Below are 18,743 nucleotides of genomic sequence, written 5' to 3'. Positions count from 1 at the left end.
CAGAGAAGACCAGAGAAAATCTGTTTTGGATTTTTAGAAGACAAAAGGAATTTTGGATAGTTTTGAGGCCTGGTTGGGGGGGTGACTTTGGGCCTAGGTGGGGTCACCTGTCCTCACCTCCTACAATGCAATGAAATTCAACCAAGGGGAAACGAGGAAGTCACTTAACAATGTTAATAAGTGTAATTTTCAATAAGGCTATGGTTTATGTTTTTGTGTCTTATGTGTTTGTTTATAATATTATGAAAACCAATAAAAAAAAAATTGGGGAAATTTTTGGACAGCTTCTCCGCCCAGTTTTGGCGCGCAAAGCGGGCAAGTTTCCCCCCGTTTCCATTTCCAGGCCTCCCTTTGTCTCCGTCTCCCTCACCAAAGCGACAAGACCGCGCGCCCCCCCCCCGCGCGCGCGCCCGCTTCCTCTCGTCGCTTGGGCGCGCAACCCCCCCCCCCGGAGGCGCGCCAGGCCTGGACGCCGGCAGGAAAGGGCGGAGAAGAAGCGCGTTCCGGGCGCGCGCAGCCGCCTCCGCGCCTCTCCAAGGCGGCCACGGGCTGCGCTTTGCGCCCCTGCTGCTTCCAAGCGCCTCCATTTCCAGAGGCGGCCCGGGCGGGGCTCGTGGGCTCTCGCGTCGCGGCCGGACGAGGGCCGGAGGGCGCAGGGCGGCGCCCGGAGCTCGGCGGGGACCCTCTTCGGGTAAGGGCGCGCCGCTCTCCCGCTCGCTCCTCCGCCTGCGCCTCGGAGGAGGCTGCGCGCGGAAGCTCCGCGGAGACGCTGCCGCCGTTTTCGGGGGCCGCCGGGGTGGGAGGCCCCGGCGTTGCTTGGGGCCGAGGCGCTGGCCTTCCCTGCTCCGGTTGTCCGGAGAGAAAGCCGGTCCGGCGCTGACCTTCTCGTTTCTAGGGCGCAGGGCGCTTTGCAAGACGGAAACGCCAAAGAGGTTTTTGAGCAGAGGGCTGAGATTCTTGCATTGGAAGGCGTTGGGCTCAATGACCCTCAAAGGGGGGGGGGGTCCCTTCCAACTCTGCCCTTCGATGATCCTGCTGAGGTTCTTGCATTGCAGAGGGTCGGACTAGATTGGCCCTCGAGGGTCTCTTCCAGCTCTATAATTCTGATAACAAACAAGGCTGTCCCCCCTTTCAGAAGGCCTGGCCCTGAATAAGTTTTATTATTATTATTAATTAAGTAAAATCCTATACCGCCCTTCACCGAAGATCCTAGGGAAGTTCACAACAGAAAAATTACAAATATATATTATAAAACAGAAACACACCAATAACAAAAGCATTCTTGATAACGCCTCTAACTTGTTTTTTTTCTTTTTTACAAAAGCCCTCTGCGGGATTTTATTAAATGCCGTGGTTCTTTTTAAATCTTTATTTTCTCCTGCTTTGCATCCTTCTAAATTTGCGATTGATAAGCCACAATAGTTGCATCTGTGTGAATGGTAGTGTACAGGGATCGGCTCTCTTGGGTGATTCTTTCATTCGTTTCGGTTTTTGTAAGAAACAAACCGGAACTAGTGTTTTCTGGTGGGTTGAAAACCACATAGTTCACCATCTGTGTAGAGGAGATTTAATTTCTTGGCCATGGCAGGGTCTTTTTAATAGCAATCAAAGCTCTCCAGAGACTTCAGAGAACATTGCAAAGTACTATTATTGTCTGGGGACTTGGTTGTTAGTATTTAAAAGTCTGGCAGTCTGTGGGTATTAACAAAAGGCAGGGCTGGCATTGTGTTATAAAAACTAGCTGTCTCTATCTCTACCCACACAGAGTTATGGCAGCCATCCATGTGCTAACAATTTCCCCCCCAATAATGCCAGAACAGTTATAGGCTTTCCTGTTACTATTCAACACCTTTCCCACTTAAAGTTAAGGGCAAAACTTACTGACAGCAGTGTCTGTTAGGATTGTAAAGTTTGGGTCCCGATTTTAGTGCTTGGTGGTTAAATTCTGTACTTTTGACTGTTGATATAAGCAGCCCTTTGGAAACACAAAATAGGAGATCATTGCATCAAAGCCTCTGAAGTCCAGGAGAATTTACTGGCGTTTATTAAGAGTAGTCCTAAATTTCGACTTGGCAGTGTGTTAAATGCATGCCCATAAGAGCAATTGGAACCCAGCCATTGTGTGCAAAGTGTAAGGCAGGCAAGCACAAACCGTTGGCAGGGGGACGTGACCTGCTTCCTGTTGCCTCCTTCAAGTATGTGTGCGTGTGGGTGCTTGCGGCTCTGGATACTCAGAGAGCTGTGTTGTTGACAGACTGTCCTTAATTTTCATGGGTTTGCTTCCCTGTGGCGTTGGGAACCCTAAAACCCCGAATCCACGTAGTTTTTGCTTGTTCCTCTTCTGCTGTATGTCTGCCTGTTGCTGGCCTCAAAGATAGGAGTGAGCGTACGCAGTTGAACTGGTCTTATAACCACAAGGAGCTAAATAATAATAATGCAGTGGTACCTCGGGTTACATACGCTTCAGGTTACATACACTTCAGGTTACAGACTCTGCTAACCCAGAAATAGTTCCTCGGGTTAAGAACTTTGTATCAGGATGTGAACAGAAACCGCACGGCGGCAGCAGGAGGCCCCATTAGCTAAAGTGGTGCTTCAGGTTAAGAACAGTTTCAGGTTAAGTACGGACCTCCAGAACAAATTAAGTACTTAACCCGAGGTACCACTGTAAATTCTAAGAAGACTCTTGAGGGACACTTGGATTTTTTTTTTTAAATGTACAGTGTCAGGTGGTAAAAATAGACAAAAAGTAGTAGAAGGAAATGCCAAAGGCCTTTGCCATAACCAGAGCAGTAGCTGTGGGGGGCTAGTTGGGGTTTTTGCCCTGGGTGAAACCTCCAGAGGGGTACCATTAGGGCCGTCTTAAGCATATCCGGTGCTGTGGTGCAAAGCTCCCTCCGGTGGCGCCTCCTCCCGTTTCCCAGAGTTTTTTAGGGAGGATGGCAGGGCTGCAGGAGGCGGGCAGTGGCTGGAGGGTGGCTCCTCCGGCGGGGAAGAGGCTGAGGCTGGAGGAGGTGCCTCCTGGTTCAGCTGGACGCTTTGTGCCGTGGTGGCCACGGCAGACGGAGGCTCCGGGTGCGGCACTGCTTCAGCATGGTATGGCGGAGGCGGGTGAGGGCGGTGAGCTGATGTCGGGTGGCGCCGCGTCCAGCCTCTGCCTTTTCCCTGGCGCCCTCTGGAACTTGGCGCCCTGGTGCCCTGCGCCACTAGCCTCTATGGGCAAGATGCCCCTGGGTGCCATTGAGACTTTCAGCGTGTGTGTGTGTACGTGTACGCAAATGTGTGTGGGCACAGTGTCAAACTGGGTTCTTGACCCGGGTGAAATAAAGCCTAGTTTCACTGCTGCCATAACAGACAAGTGACAAAAATTGGAACTCTGGGTCATGCAGTGATACGATTTGCAGAAGGTTTGGGACAGTTATTTGAGGGATTTGCTGGCAAATGTGATCCTGGGTAGCTTTAAATGGGGATATGAGAAATTTGCGGAGTGGAAGGCTCAATGGCTGCTACTTGTGGTGCCTATATGCAACTTCCAGGTTCAGAGGCTGCAAGGACGGGAGATGATGGTTGCTTTCACATACTGCTTAGGGGCTTTTTGGGTGTACCTGGTTGGGTTCAGTGAGCCTTTCTGTCTGATCTAGCAAGGCTGCTGTGTATGACGTGAAATGCTTAACTAAAACCCAGCTCTTGTGCTCCAGTGCAGCTGTGCTGAACACAAGGGGATGAATAGAAAAGAGTGTTGTTGTTGTTCAGTCGTTTAGTCATGTCCAACTCTTCGTGACCCCCTGGACCAGAGCACGCCAGACACTTCTGTCCTCCACTGCCTCCCGCAGTTTGGTCAAACTCATGCTGGTAGCTTCGAGAACACTGTCCCACCATCTCGTCCTCCGTCGTCCCCTTCTCCTTGTGCCCTCCATCCTTCCCAACATCAGGGTCTTTTCCAGGGAGTCTTCTCATGAGGTGGCCAAAGTATTGGAGTCTCAGCTTCAGGATCTGTCCTTCCAGTGAGTACTCAAGGCTGATTTCCTTCAGAATGGATAGGTTTGATCTTCTTGCAGTCCATGGGACTCTCAAGAGTCTCCTCCAGCACCAGAATTCAAAAGCATCAATTCTTCGGCGATCAGCCTTCTTGATGGTCCAGCTCTCACTTCCATACATCACTATTGGGAAAACCATAGCTTTTACTATACGGACTTTTGCTGGCAAGGTGATGTCTCTACTTTTTAAGATGCTGTCTAGGTTTGTCATTGCTTTTCTCCCAAGAAGCAGGCGTCTTTTAATTTCGTGGCTGCTGTCACCCTGTACAGTGATCAGGAAGCCCAAGAAAGTAAAATCAGAAAAGAGTAGCTTTGCTAAAATCCATGCTCTGGAGACAGGCAAGATGCTGCTATTCTGGGTGCACCTGAATTTGAGCGGCTTGTGAGCCATCTCATGGTACCTGTAACAAGAGGCCCAATGGAGGTGGATGCCCAAAAGCCCATCACAAACCAGAACAATGGTTTATAGTGTAAACCTGTTCATGTATTATTTTGCTGTGTTATTAGAATTCCGTGATTGAACTAACAGTTGGGATGGTGATCTCGTCCCTAAGAAATTCTTGTGTTTAGTGGTGCAGTGGTATTGAACAGAACTAGTGGTTTGTGGGGGCTGGACCAAGGGGTGGCAGTAAATGAAGAATGATTAATTCGGAATGAAGGAGGAAGTGAGTTTTGTGTACGTTCCTGAAGTAATTTGAGTTGTGATTGGAAAAGTAGGAAGCCTTTGCTGACAATAAAAAAGGTTTGCTCTGACCCCGGGGTACAGTTTGGAGTAGGAATAGCCTATTGCAGTTATCAAAAAGTACAAGAGAGAAATGTACATTCCTGGAGGGAATGCCAGAACAAAATGTTTCCTGGGTTTCATTTCTCATTTTGTTTTGCAGGGGTAAAATAAACATCCTCTGCTAGAATGGCACGGCATGGCAACCCTCACAGTTTGAAAACAAACAAAATCTATCTATAAAAAATGTGTGCTATAAAGAAAGTAGAGAGAAAGTAGTCCATTGTTTTGTCAACAGTGCTATCTCTTGGGAACTACCTATAGTTTTTAATCTTTTTTGGGGTCATGGCATGGTCCTTTTTGAGAATCTGCTGAAAGCTATGGATCTCTTCTCCAGAAGTTCAACTTCTTTAATCTCTCCCCCCCCCCGCAAGACACATTTCAAAGTAAAAAAGATAAAGGTACCCCTGACTATTAGGTCCAGTCGCGGATGACTCTGGGGTTGCACGCTCATCTCGCTCTGTAGGCCGAGGGAGCCGGCGTTTGTCCACAGACAGAAATAAAAGGGGGTGGGTTTGTTCATGAACGCCCTAGGTATCTATGGACTGCAGGTTGAGTACAGTCATATCTCAAGTTACGTTTGCTTGAGGTTGAGTGTTTTCAGGTTGTGTCCCGTGGCGAGTGGAAGTACCGGAAAGGGTTACTTTCAGGTTTCGCTGCTCGCGCATGCGCAGATGCACAAAATGACTTTACGCGCATGCGCAGAAATGGCCAGTCGCGACCTGCAGACGCGGGTTGCCTTCTGCTCATGTTGCGAACGGGCCTCTGGAACGGATCCCGTTCACAACCAGAGGTACCACTGTACTTCTGTACTAGTCTCCTTTAACACAAAAAAAACACATCCCACATGGAACTTTCTTTAACAAGATGAGCTCACTGCTGAGTAAATGGGAGTTTTGCCTTGACAGAAGTGCTTTGGGTTGTCTAGATCTTGCATAATGATGGAATAACAGATGCTCAGTGTTTGTGTAATAAAACAACCACCTGGAAAGGCTCTTGATGCGTACGGCTTGGGCTGACTCTCATGAAAGTTTTGTGATGGATCCTCTCAGTTACTTCATCTTTCTTTTGTTTGCATGTTGAGTTGACCTGCCCTTAAGGCAGCAGCAGCTTACTAGTCGCTGTTGGTTTTTTCTTTCTCTTGGGACCGAACAGTGTGCTTGTTATGCATGCCCTGTAAAACTGATGAAGCATTTAATTTGCCTCTTTCATGCTCTGCAGTGCTTTCCCATTGCTTCGTGATATCAACAAACTGCTTCATATCTAGCACCCCTGGTAAAGCGCTCTCACTCTCTTTTCTGAAAGCTTCATTTGCTCCCATGAAGAACCTGCTACATATTGGGAACCTTGAGGGCACCTTCTCTCTTGTGGAGCAGCAGACCAGAGAGATGCAGTGCTGTGGCCAGGACAGAATTAGGCAGTCAGTGGACCAGGCTGGAGGTGGACCTAATGGTGGCATCCCAAAAATGGCATCTGAAAGAGGCCTCGTGGAATGTAAGGCTGCATTTGTCCTTTCTCACAACCTCTGCCATTTTTTTGCAGTTGGAAGAATTCAAAAATCCAGCATTAGTTGAATGAGGCCAAGACTTATCTGCTTCAAGTAGAGGTAACCTAAAGGGTTTCCCCTCTTCTAGATGTTCAGGAATAACTCTCACGTTATTTCTTACGTGACACAGGTAACTTTTTTCTTCTTAAACAATGGCTCTTGTTAGACTGACGTCTAACATTCCCTAGTACAGGGGTCAGCAAACTTTTTTTTGGTGGGGGCTGGATCACCGTCCCCCAGACCTAGTGGCAGGCCAGACTGCACGCACGGGAGCGCACGCGGTGGAGGGCGCTTCCCTCTCTCCCCCCTTTTCAGGCCAGCTTTCCCAGGCGCGGGGCCAGCAGGTGCGCCAAGCTCCAGCCCACAGTGCGGTCATGGGGAGAGGCCCGTGGGCGACAAGGCTTCCTATCAAAGCCCAGCTCCCTTCCTCCGCAGGGCTGGAGAAGCCAGGAAGAAGGATTGAGGAGCCGCTGCCGCGGTGAGGGAGGGGGAAATTGCCAAAAAATGGCGCCCGAAAAAAGATTGGGAAAAAATGGTGCACCGACCCAAGCAGCGATTGCAGAACTGTTCGCGGGCCGGATCCAGAGAGCAATTGGGCTGGATCCGGCCCATGGGCCTTAGTTTGCCAACAAAGTAGCATGGTACTCTAATTAGGATGAACTCAGAGTAGCAGTATGGTACCAGTTTTCTTCTTTAAACAGCTGCTGCCTGTTGCTGATACTCGGATCTAGCCAAATAACCATCTTGTTGATGTTAACAGGGCCATTTATAGTATGTGATCCATCCAGTTAGGCATCACAGTGATGATGATATAGCATCATGCAACTCTTTACATTTGGCTGTTTGTGATGATGTCACTAAGGGCAAATGAAGCTCTCTCGCTGGCCTCACTCTTTGCTGGAAGTTAAGTGTGTGTATTTGCACAGAATGGGTTCCTACGTCAAGGCAGCAAAACCAATGCTCCCAATCCTGATATGGTGCTCTGATAGTTCATTACATGCCAGCACACTGTGGCAAGGGAACATTAGCCTACCTGACCTTCACAATCTATAAATATTTATTCCCGCTCCCAGAGCATTGGGAAGGGCAGAAATTGTCTCCCCCGTCTGGACTATCTGAAGTTTTGTATAATACTGTCTGCTCCCAGTGACCTTAGTTTATTTACTGCCTAGTGTTTCTTGACATGCATCTGTTACAACACAAGGGTTGAGACGCTGAAGAATAAAAATAGAACAGTAGCCTGCTGCACCAGCAAACTGTATTTTGTATGTGGTTCTTGCATTCAAGACTTGGTCAGGTTGCTCATGTTGCTTACATGTATTGAAAGATCCAACAGACTTTAACTCAGTAATCATACCTACATTACGTAAGGCAGCAGAAGCTTGAGTTATGGGGCAGTGTGCCACCAGATGTTTTCTTCTTTCAGTTTATTTCTTTTTGCATCTGCAATCCAAATGACATTAACACGTGTTAGGCATTGCACCAGCTACATCTCAGACGCAGCATATTGTCACTGGGTTCCTTGGGTGGTCCTAGTGATCTGCACCAGTGCCTGCTCTGTGATAATTTCTTAGCTCCTGAATCCAGTAGGAAGTCCACAATAACAAATAGGATGCATATTGTATCATTTTTGAAGCGTAACCTAAGAAATCAAATATTTTACCTATGGACCATAGCTCTTTATTAAAAGCTCCTTAACTGTTAAATAGGTGGTCATGATTCACTTCCAGAAAATGTGTGTGTGTAACACTTTTCTGCAATGCAGGAATCTCAGCTAAAGCATCCATGACAGCTGTTTATCCAACCTCTGCTTAAAATCTTCCTAGGAAGGAGAGTCCACCACCTTCTGAGAGAGACTGCTCTACTGTTGAACAACTTTTACTGTCAGAAAGTTCTTCCTGATATTTAGTCGGAATCTCCTTCTTTGTAACTTGAAGCCATTGGTTTGGGTCCTAGAATCTGGAGCAAGAGAAAACAAGCTTGCTCCATCTCCCGCTTGACAGCCCTTTGTTTATTTGAAGATGGCTGTCATGTTTCCTCAGTCTCCTCTTATTCTTGTGTTTGTTTTTTTAAATATCATTTTTACTTGCTTCCTGGGAGTAGGTCCCATTGAAAACAGTATGACCAGCTTACAAATGAATATGCATGGGATTGTAGATATCCAGAACAATCCTAGGGATACTTTCTTGGACGGCTAATTGGAGCTTACTTGCAAATTAGCATGCATAGGCTTGCAGCCTCTGTGTTAGATGGGAGTTCTTAAATAATTCAGTTGCATCTCTTGTTTATTTCAGGTTAAAAGACTCACATTTGAGGCACTGAAGGAAAAGAAACCTGCTTTATAGATGGCCTTGGAGGTAGAAAAATCTCCTTTTGAGGCATCGTTGAGGGCGAAGGCCAAATGCTATGGGAGGTGGAACTACCGAGAACTCGAGATGGACCACTCTGAACTAGTTAGCAAGGTTTGCCAGCCTTCAGCTGTGGAAGAAGAAGAGCCTTTGCCCAAGGAAACAGGGGTTGGAGAGCTCAAGGCCATAGAGAAAGCTGGCCATACATTTCCTGGCATTTTCTGGAGAACTGAAAAATGTGATAAGATGTCTTCAACAGCTTCTAACAAGTTTTGCAAGATGAAAGCAAAAGTAAAGTATGTGGAGAGACGGCCGCTCATCAGTAGGACCACTTTTGATAGTGAAGTAGCTCCCAGTTTTAGCAGAGATGGTCTGTTTCCAGAACAACAACAGGTGAGCATGTTTAGGGATTCATACTTGCACAATGCTTCCAAGAAAAATGCTAAGGAGTCTGGATTCTCACAGTTAAAGAGTGAATGATCATAGTGCAGAAAACATTTTTTATTTCCTTTTATACATCTCTTTCCATTGGCACATGTGACATGGTGGATAAGCAGTTTGGAAGAAACTTTTAGGAGTTATCTGAATTAGAAACCAGAGCAAATACCTTGCAGCCTTTGACTGCCGTTCTGATTTAGTCACGCTTCTGCCTCTTCCTTTGAAATTGTTTTTATTGAACGTTGGTCAGGCTGGGTCAGAATGCAGGTGGGGAGGGATGATCAGTGAGAAGGATAACAGATTGCTACCCAGTGTTAGGCACACTTAATTGGGAGTAAGCTTCATTGAACACAGTGGGGCTTGCTTTTGAGAAAATGCACATAGGGTTGTGCTGTGAATTCGCGTATTTTAGAGTTTCAGATTTATGGTATTTGCTACTATGGCAATATTGCAAGTGAGGGTGGGGAGGAAGAATGATAGACCCGCTCCCCGGAATGTATTCTTCAGGGTTGGGCAGCATTGTGGACTTTTCTGAAAACCTATCCAAATGGTGCACAAGATAGATCTAGTTTGTTGGCTTAAATACGGGTGAACGCTGCCTGAGCAACAGGAACATAAATAGTCCATGGGAGTGAGTGAATCTGCTTGAATGTAATTGGTCCGGGTCTTTCTATTTGGGTGTGTGTTTTGAGATTCCCAAATACATAAGTAATTAGTGTCATCCTTGTGATGACCCTTCCAGCTCTGCAGTTCTATGATTCTGTGTCATGGGTAGGCAAACTAAGGCCCGGGGGCTGGATCCGGCCCAGTCGCCTTCTAAATCTGGCCCACGGACAGTCTGGGAATCAGCGTGTTTTTACATGAGTAGAATGTGTCCTTTTATTTAAAACGAGTCTCTGGGTTATTTGTGGGGCATAGGAATTCATTCATTCCCCCCCCCCCCCAAAAAAATATATAGTCCGGCCCCCCACAAGGTCTGAAGGACAGTGGACCGGTCCCCTGCTGAAAAGGTTTGCTGACCCCTAATGGCATTTGCATCAGAATGCTGGTTTTCATTCCTCCAGCCTTCAAATTAATCCAGGTTCACTTATTTCTGGGGGGAAAGCCATTGAGCTTAAAAGAAAAGAAAGAAAGAAACAATTGTCAGCAGCCTGTTTGCTAATTAAACCCCCACATGTATTGGGATATTCTTTCTTTGTAAATAAAAAAAAATCCTGCCTTTCTTGCCTGACCTCTTTTTTAAAAATGACTTGCACAGGTGACTTCAGCAGAAGACTCGGATTCTGCAGAGCCGCTTCAGGGGTTGCTGGAAATCACAACCAAAGCTATGGACTCAACATTTTACAGCCCTACCACCAAACCCCTCTACAGCCTTGATGCCGATGGGAGGAGCCAGGTGACAGGTGCGCCTTATTCATCCACTCCCAAACACCCGCCAGGTAAAATAAACCACCGTTTTGATCCTGTGACACCTGCGTTCCCTCGGACTAGTTTCGCCTTACAGCCTTCAGAAGACTCCGGTTTTGATCAGCAGGGGATGGCGAGATCAAAGAGCTTTTGGGGGGCTGGGGCTCTTTCGTTGTCCCCTGAAACATCTGCTCCCTGGCAGCTGCCTGGTCTCCCTGACCCTTCAGGAAACCACATGCTGGGCGCACACAGGCACATAGCTTTGGATAGCTCCCCCACAGTGGGTCACATGAGAAAGATGTCCTCCTTCCAGGCGGACTACTGGGCGTGTGCCATACCCGATTGCCTGCCCCCATCGCCAGACCGCCAGTCGCCCCATTGGGACCCTAATAAAGAATATGAGGACTTGCTTGATTACACCTATCCTTTGAGGCCGAAACACAAGCTTGCAAAGAACCCCAGAGAGTCTTCCATCCACGATTCTGGGGTTGACCTCAACAGCCTTTCCATTTCTCCAGAGAGTACCTTGAAGTCCATGAACCTGCAGGAAGCCCTGGCTGCAGAGATCCCACACTCAGAGAGCTTTCCAACCCCTTTATTGGAAAAGTCAGAATGCCCCCTTCCAGTTTCTCACTACAGACTCTCACCTGTTGGGAAAGTGTCCTTTTCTGATGGTGTTCCCTCTTCTGGAGAGATGGCTCATGGCTTGTCTCCTATGTGCCCACGACCAGCTCCATTTGATCCATGCAACCTGGATGAAAGACGCTGGGACACAAGGGGATATGGCTGCCTTACAAAGAGAGATGCTGTCAGTAGCAACTTCATACGCTCCACAAGGGTGCTGCCTTTACAAAACGGGAGTTCCAGTGATGAAGAGTATCTCTCCTTACCACCCAGGCTCAAGGAGTTGGAGGCATTGGCTCAGCAGCTGACTGAGCTTTCACTGATCATAAGGAACCCTGAACATTTTGCATATGCCGATGTGACTGGAGAGCAGCTTCCACTGGAGGCTCAGGGAGATGGTGCAGCCAGCAAGAGTCAGTGGGAAACAGATGGCGATTCTTGTCATACGTGTAGCTTCCGTGAACACATTGAAGAAGACCTTCTGAGCAACCAAAGCTGCCAGGACCAGGAGGGGTTTCCAAGAGAGGCTGCTAGTAGCATTGACTTGCTCAAAACAAGATTCCTCGAGAGCGGAGGTCATCATGTCGAGCAAGAGACAACCCGATGCAGAGACTCCCTTGCACTGCATATGAGGGTAAATAAAAGAAATCCAAACCTGAACAGCAAAATGCCAATTGTGTCATATGATACTTAGATTTGAAAGTGGCCAAAGGGAGTGTGCGACTTTTGAAGGGCTGAAAGACCTGAAGGCCTGGCTGCTTGTCCCTGTGTAGACCTGTATTATCATATAATAATAACAATTTATTATGTACCCCGCCCATCTGGCTGGGTTTCCCCAGCCACTCTGTGCGGCTTCCAACAAAATATTAAAATACAATAGTAAGTCAAACATTAAAAGCTTCCCTAAACAAGGCTGCCTTCAGATGTCTTCTAAAAGTCTGGTAGTTGTTTTTCTCTTTGGCATCTGGTGGGAGGGCGTTCCACAGGGCGGGTGCCACTACCAAGAAGGCCCTCTGCCTGGTTCCCTGTGACTTGGCTTCTCGCAATGAGGGAACCGCCAGAAGGCCCTCCGCGCTGGATCTCAGTGTCCGGGCAGAACGATGGGGGTGGAGACGCTCCTTCAGGTATACTGGACTGAGGCCGTTTAGGGCTTTAAAGGTCAGCACCAACACTTTGAATTCTGTTTGGGAGCCAATGTAGGTATTTCTGGACTGGTGTTATGTGGTCTCGGTAGCCACTCCCAGTCACCAGTCTAGCTGCCACAGTCCGGATTAGTTGTAGTTTCTGGGTCACCTTCAAAGGTAGAGCGCATTGCAGTAGGTCATCTGGGGCAAGTTTATGTGTAGCACAACCTACCTAATGTCATAGGGCAGGGACCCGAAAAGAGGCATTTTCTGCTCCTGCACTGTGCCTGTCTCTGTACCATTTGTGAAACAGCAGCCACCAGTATTGTATTTAATGTTAATTCTGGAAGTGCCCCTTCCAACACTACAATTCTGTGGTTCTATGATATTTGAGGTGGTATCATACTGGTGTATATTTTGCTCTAGGAGGCTAAGTTAGGTCAGAATCGAGAATACACTTCCAGAATTAACACTGAATACATTACGTCTGGTAAATGAGCCACCGTAGTCCCTCAAGGGTTGTGAAAATTTGTGTCCCAGGCTTTTTGGACTTGTCTAAGTTTTCAGCTCTCCCACCCCACTACTGCGTCTAACCTGGGAATTGGAACCCCCCCCAAATAGTTTTACAGTTAAGCCTATAAAACTGAATTTTACTATGTCTTATGCATATAATGGGTGCCTTTGTTCTGATTCATCCAAGTAGATATTTTGCTGTCAACTAGAAGAGCTCATTTGTTGGCTGCACAAAGTAGCAGAAGTTACAGACAACTGGATTCCTCCCAAGCCAGATGTTGGAAGTGTCAAGGCAGCATTACAAAGCTACCTGGTAATTCCTTCCCCCCTTTTTCCTCCTTAACTGTGGATTTGAGTAGCTCTGAGGTCACTGGGCTTCATTATGTAGGAGCAACTGACTGCTGAAAAGAGGCCCAATTCAAATCAAATAATCCCTTAAGCAAACCCCTGTGAGAAATAAGAAAAGGCTGCAGCCCCACTGTGGCCTATCAGTTTGGAAGAATGCCTATTGTAGAAAGCTCTTAGTCCACATCATGAAACACCAGTCTCCCTTGTCCCCCCGCCCCCTCAAATGTATAAATCAGTCGAATACGGTATTGCGAAAATGTATATTTTCGCCATGTGCTCACCCTCCTAGGAGAGTTCTGCTGTTCTTGGTGTACAGTTGGTAGTAACCGGAGGGCAGATAGGCTGAGAGCAACCTTTTTCAGCCGTGGGCCTGTCCACCATCCCTCAGACCATGGGGTGGGCCGGACTATATTTTTGGAAAAAAATATGAATGAATTCTTATGCCCCACAAATAACCTAGAGATGCATTTGAAATAAAAGCACACATTCCACTCATGTAAAAACACACTGATTCCTGGACCATCCATGGGCCGGATTGAGAAGGCAATTGGGCCGCATCCGGGCCTTAGGTTGCCTACCCCTGCTGAGAGCATTGTGATCCTTGTTTCATCAGAGCAGCTCACACAACTGATATTCCTGCGCCCTCCTTGCAGCCGTAACCCTGTTCAGAGATTCAGAGGGCCCTCCTGAACAGTCGGGGCTGCATTGCACAGGGCGGCAGTACAAAGGGGGAAATTGCCTAGACTCTGGCAGCGGGATCTTTCAGCGATGGGAGCTTCTGCTGGCAGACGACCCCTCCTCTCAATTTTAGCAGACTTCCCCTCCTATTTTGCACTGCAGAACTGTACACCACAGCCTCTGCTGTTTCGGGGTGCCCCACTGCCTCCATAGATAGGGTTTTTAAATTTTTGTTAAGTACAGCAGCTGCAGGCAGAAGAGGGAAAGAAAAATGGGATACACAGGCTGTCTTCTCACACCGTTGGATCTAACCTATAACTTTTAAACACATTTTGCAGAACCTATGTGCCCACTTGTGGATAATGAGTAATTTTTCTTTAGAAAGATAAATTTAAAGGACCCCTGATCCCCTTTACCTTCCCGCCGGAGCGGTACCTATTTATCTACTTGCACTTTGATGTGCTTTCGAACTGCTAGGTTGGCAGGAGCAGGGACCGAGCAACGGGAGCTCACCCCATCGCGGGGATTCGAACCGCTAACCTTCTGATCAGCAAGCCCTAGGTTCTGTGGTTTACACCACAGCACCACCTGCGCCCCTAATTTTTCTTTACTCATTAATTGATTTTTAATGCTTTGGCTTTGAATACTGTTGCTCATGACATCCATCACATTTCTATGCAGGAGTTCAAAAAGGATTTAGCTGACCACCAGACACTGACTGAAAATGTCTTGCAAGATGGCGATAGGCTTCTCAAATGCATGGTGTCAGATTCACCAGGTGAGGGGAGAGACAACTATAGGGGGAAACAGAACCGGAATATGGTGTAGGGGAGGACAGGGGGACTGCAGGCCACCAGATCAGACCTTGTAATATTTTTCTGAAACTCCTCCACCTTCTCCCACTGGGTTTTCAACTTTCTAGCTCTCAAAATACTTGGCAAATATAGTTTTCAAGTCTCATCTGTTTAAACAGAGCAAACTTAAGCACATATTTGATGTTCTCATAGAAAGCATTCTCATAGAATGCTTTATTTTTGCTGAAATATGTGCCATGTTACCTTCTTTTTACTATATAAAGGCTGAAAAACTAGAAAGCACTGTGCCTGAGCTGTGACCTGAGCACATGTGTGTTTGCTAATAGAAAACGGAGCTTTGGGGGAGTGCTTTTGGGTGAATCCTTCTTGTTAGTTTCATCCGCTTGAGATAGCTGCTATAACTTGTACAGCACCATCTCTCTATTCCTAGCATGCACCATAATCTCCTCTTCTTTCTCTTATCCTCTAGTTATTTATTGCAAGCGAAGCAGAACGCTTAATGCCTCTTCTTGTGGTCATTTCTAACAGTGTTAGTTACCCAAAATTGTCAAGGAGAAACATCACAGAATCCGGATCTTAAATTTGTATTAACCCTTGCTTCTAGTTTTACAGAACACTCTCAGCTTGATTGCCAAACAATCTGACAGGCTTGAAAGCCATGCTGAACGCTTGTATGGGACTCTCCTAGCAGCTATGGACACCCTTGGCGATGGCTTGATAAAGAATTGTGATGCTCAGCAAACGGCTGCCCAGGCAGAGTCGTCAAGGTGGGTAAGGGAAGAGAAGATGTGAGGGTGGACGTTAATGAATGTCTTCTTGTGTGCTGCCAAATAAGGAAGCAGACAGAGCTTTCACCAAGCTTGCCTTGCTCCAAGGGCGTTTGAAGTTCCTTAAATAGTAAACTTGCACCCTCTCATGAATTGACGCTCATCTTGAGCTTTTCGTAGGGACGCAGGTGGCGCTGTGGGTTTAACCATAGAGCCTAGGACTTGCCGATCAGAAGGTCAGTGCAAGTAGATAAATAGGTACCACTCCGGCGGGAAGGTAGAGGGCGTTTCCATGGTTCACCAGAAGCGGCTTAGTCATGCTGGCCACATGACCCAGAAGCTGTACGCCGGCTCCCTCAGCCAATAAAGTGAGATGAGAACCGCAACCCCAGAGTCGGCCATGACTGGACCTAATGGTCAGGGGTCCCTTTACCTTTACTTAGGCAGATGCACCCAGTTTTCCTGGGGTGGATATAAGGGTATAAACGTTTTAAGAAATGTCCTCAAGGTTATAATGAATTAAGGTGGAAAGGGTGGTCTGCAGGGGCAGCCCGGGATATTTTGCCACTGTAGGCAAAAGTCCCCCCGCCCCCAGAACCAGGCCCCTCCCTGCCCCCACTGTCACGCAGGTTGTCCTTCGGTTCTTATGACTGTGAAAGACTCCTTCCTGCCGGCTGGTCTCAACATAGCAATCATAGTCACTAATAGTAAAATGCAGAAAACAATTGGGAAATCAAGCCTGCATTGTCTGAATAGCACCTTCCTGGCCATTGGCTTTAAAAAAGATTTATGACGGGTTGAAAGTGGCAGTATTAACAGTGGCCTTCTAGAAATGTAGAGCTTAGGTTGAAGTTTATCTGTACCTGTAAGGTAAAGGGACCCCTGACCATTAAATCCAGTCATGGCCGACTCTGGATTTGCCACGCTCATCTCACTTTACTGGCTGAGGGAGCCGGCGTACAGCTTCCGGGTCATGTGGCCAGCATGACTAAGCCGCTCCTGGCAGAGCAGCGCACGGAAACACCGTTTACCTTCCCGCCGGAGTGGTACCTATTTATCTACTTGCACTTTGACGTGCTTTCGAACTGCTAGGTGGGCAGGAGCAGGGACCGAGCAACGGGAGCCATGTAACTTAAGAGCGCTACTTTGCAATGTAACTGAGGCATCATCATCATCATCATTTATTCCCCACCCATCTGCCCGAGTTTCCCAGCCGCTCTGGGTTTCTCCAGCCACTTTATGTCCTGAGGAACTTTTGGTTGCAAATAAAAGCATACTAACCCCCCCCCCCAGCGCCTGCCAACCTAGCAGTTCGAAAGCACTCCCGGGTGCAAGTAGATAAATAGGGACCGCGTACTAGCGGGAAGGTAAACGGCGATTCCATGTGCGGCTCTGGCTCGCCAGAGCAGCGATGTCACGCTGGCCACGTGACCTGGAAGTGTCTCCGGACAGCGCTGGCCCCCGGCCTCTTGAGTGAGATGGGCGCACAACCCTAGAGTCTGTCAAGACTGGCCCGTATGGGCAGGGGTACCTTTACCTTTACCTTAGTCTAAAGGCATTTGACGTAGCAACCTTGCTGAAGTGAAGCAGGTCTGCTCATCCTAAGTGTACAGTGGTGCCCCGCAAGACGAATGCCTCGCAAGACGGAAAACCCGCTAGACGAAAGGGTTTTCCGTTTTTCGATGCGCTTCGCAGGACGAATTTCCCTATGGGCTTGCTTCACAAGACGAAAATGTCTTGCGAGTCTTGAGATTTTTTTCCGCTCCCCACCCCCTTTTTCTAAGCCGCTAAACCGCTAATAGCCTTTTAGCAGCTAATCCGCTAAGCCTTTAATAGCTGCTAATAGCGCTAATCCGCTAAGCTGCTAATAGGGTTGCTTCGCAAGACGAAAAAACCGGAACGAATTAATTTCGTCTTGCGAGGCACCACTGTATTTCATTTGAAGTCCACAATGGAAAAAAGACAGGACGCATTTGTTAACTTGCAGAATACTTTATTTCAGATAATGCCTCTGTGTGGAATTTCACAGGCCTTCTTTCCCTGAATGAAAGAGCTGCTTCAGTAAGGAATTTGAGGAAATATTAAAGTGCTCTCGACAGCGTGCTTGAAGCCTGGAAGCTACATGTGCAGCGTCACCAAGATTTGTTTCCAAGTTCAGGTGTTACAGCATAGCAACTGGCTCCATCTCTGGCGCCCATTGGGAGTATGCTGGATACAGCGCCCACAGATGTTGGTGTGGTCATTGACTTAATGATGAACCGCCTCTAAAGTTGGATGCCCTTTTTTATGTTATCGTTGTTCAAGTGAACAATTAGAAGTCTCCAGTGCCTGGTCCTTTAATGTACTTGGGTTTTCCTTCGAAATATGGTTCGTTTGTTTACATGTAATTTCTATGGAAGACTACATTTCAAATAAAAGAATTTTATCACCATATATATTAAAGAAAGCACTGGCAATGTGTGATTTCAGTACACCTGCCATCTCCCTGTCACACAGTGATCTCTAAGAAGACACGGATAACTTCACCTGATGCTTTTTAAAGGAATAGTGCCATGGCTGGTTTGTTCTTTGGTTAATCATTGGTAGAGGTTCTCTAGCAAACTGATGTTTAAGAGCTGCTGATTTTCTTTGGAGTACAGAGAGCTTATCCTTACAGCTCTTTTGAAGAATTGCTAATGGCCTCATTTCATAAGAGGAATGAGACTGCAGGCCTCTGCTGCCTCCTAGTCATTGCTTCCATTTTTAGCTACAGTATAGTTAAGTCTAAGCAGGGAAGTGCAGTTTTGCCAAACTCTGGATTATGCTTTGAAGTTGCCTTGTTAAAACTAAACCTGGTTTGTCTCTGTCTGGAAACTAATTGCAGTTTAAAACAGTAGCTGTGCCAGTAGGTGCGCGCCCAAATCCAAGAATTGTTCCCATAGTTTAGTACTGTGTATGATCTTATTTGATGAGGTAAACAGTTTTGCTACTGAAGTTGAGTTTAATAATCCTTACTGCCAAACATCAAAATAAGAATTTTGAGTATTTAAAATACATCCCCCAAAATTGGATAACTGGCTGCTCATGCACATTTGGCTAAAGCAAGGCTGCATATTTTTTCCCCCATCGTAGCAAGACTCACTGCATAAGCTATCCATGCAAAATTAAACAACCTGTTTTTCAGTAACTAGTTTGCTCAACACATGTGCCGAAAAATAAGATTCCAAACCAGTTTATTTCTGGTTTGCAGGAAAACATTGGGTTGAGTAAACCAATTTGCATCTTAAATGCAGTAACTGTGCCTTTTCTTGTATTTGCTTCTCTCCTCAATCATGGGG

General features: G+C 47.1%; 1 protein-coding gene across 3 annotated transcripts; it reads left to right on the top strand.

The window, feature by feature from the left end:
* The first annotated feature begins 406 nt into the window (after nucleotides 1-406).
* Nucleotides 407-17,872, top strand: CEP68 (centrosomal protein 68). Of its 3 annotated transcripts, none has more exons than XM_083435328.1 (7): nucleotides 407-691; nucleotides 8,659-9,105; nucleotides 10,409-11,815; nucleotides 13,009-13,131; nucleotides 14,526-14,622; nucleotides 15,264-15,426; nucleotides 17,429-17,872. In XM_083435328.1, exons 2-7 carry the CDS (start codon nucleotides 8,710-8,712, stop codon nucleotides 17,430-17,432), a joined length of 2,190 nt encoding a protein of 729 aa, XP_083291454.1. In that variant the 5' UTR covers nucleotides 407-691; nucleotides 8,659-8,709; the 3' UTR covers nucleotides 17,433-17,872. The 3 variants fall into 3 exon arrangements, 2 of the variants coding, with proteins under 2 accessions (XP_083291454.1, XP_083291455.1); XM_083435329.1 differs by lacking the exon at nucleotides 407-691 and adding an exon at nucleotides 6,361-6,494; XR_014509978.1 differs by lacking the exon at nucleotides 14,526-14,622 and having other exon boundaries at nucleotides 451-691.
* The last annotated feature ends 871 nt before the right edge of the window (nucleotides 17,873-18,743 follow it).

Source organism: Podarcis tiliguerta, assembly GCF_965153285.1.
Source record: "Podarcis tiliguerta genome assembly, chromosome: 3".
In the NCBI taxonomy this organism is placed as follows: Eukaryota; Metazoa; Chordata; class Lepidosauria; order Squamata; family Lacertidae; genus Podarcis; species Podarcis tiliguerta.
This window is presented reverse-complemented; position numbering and strand designations above follow the sequence as displayed.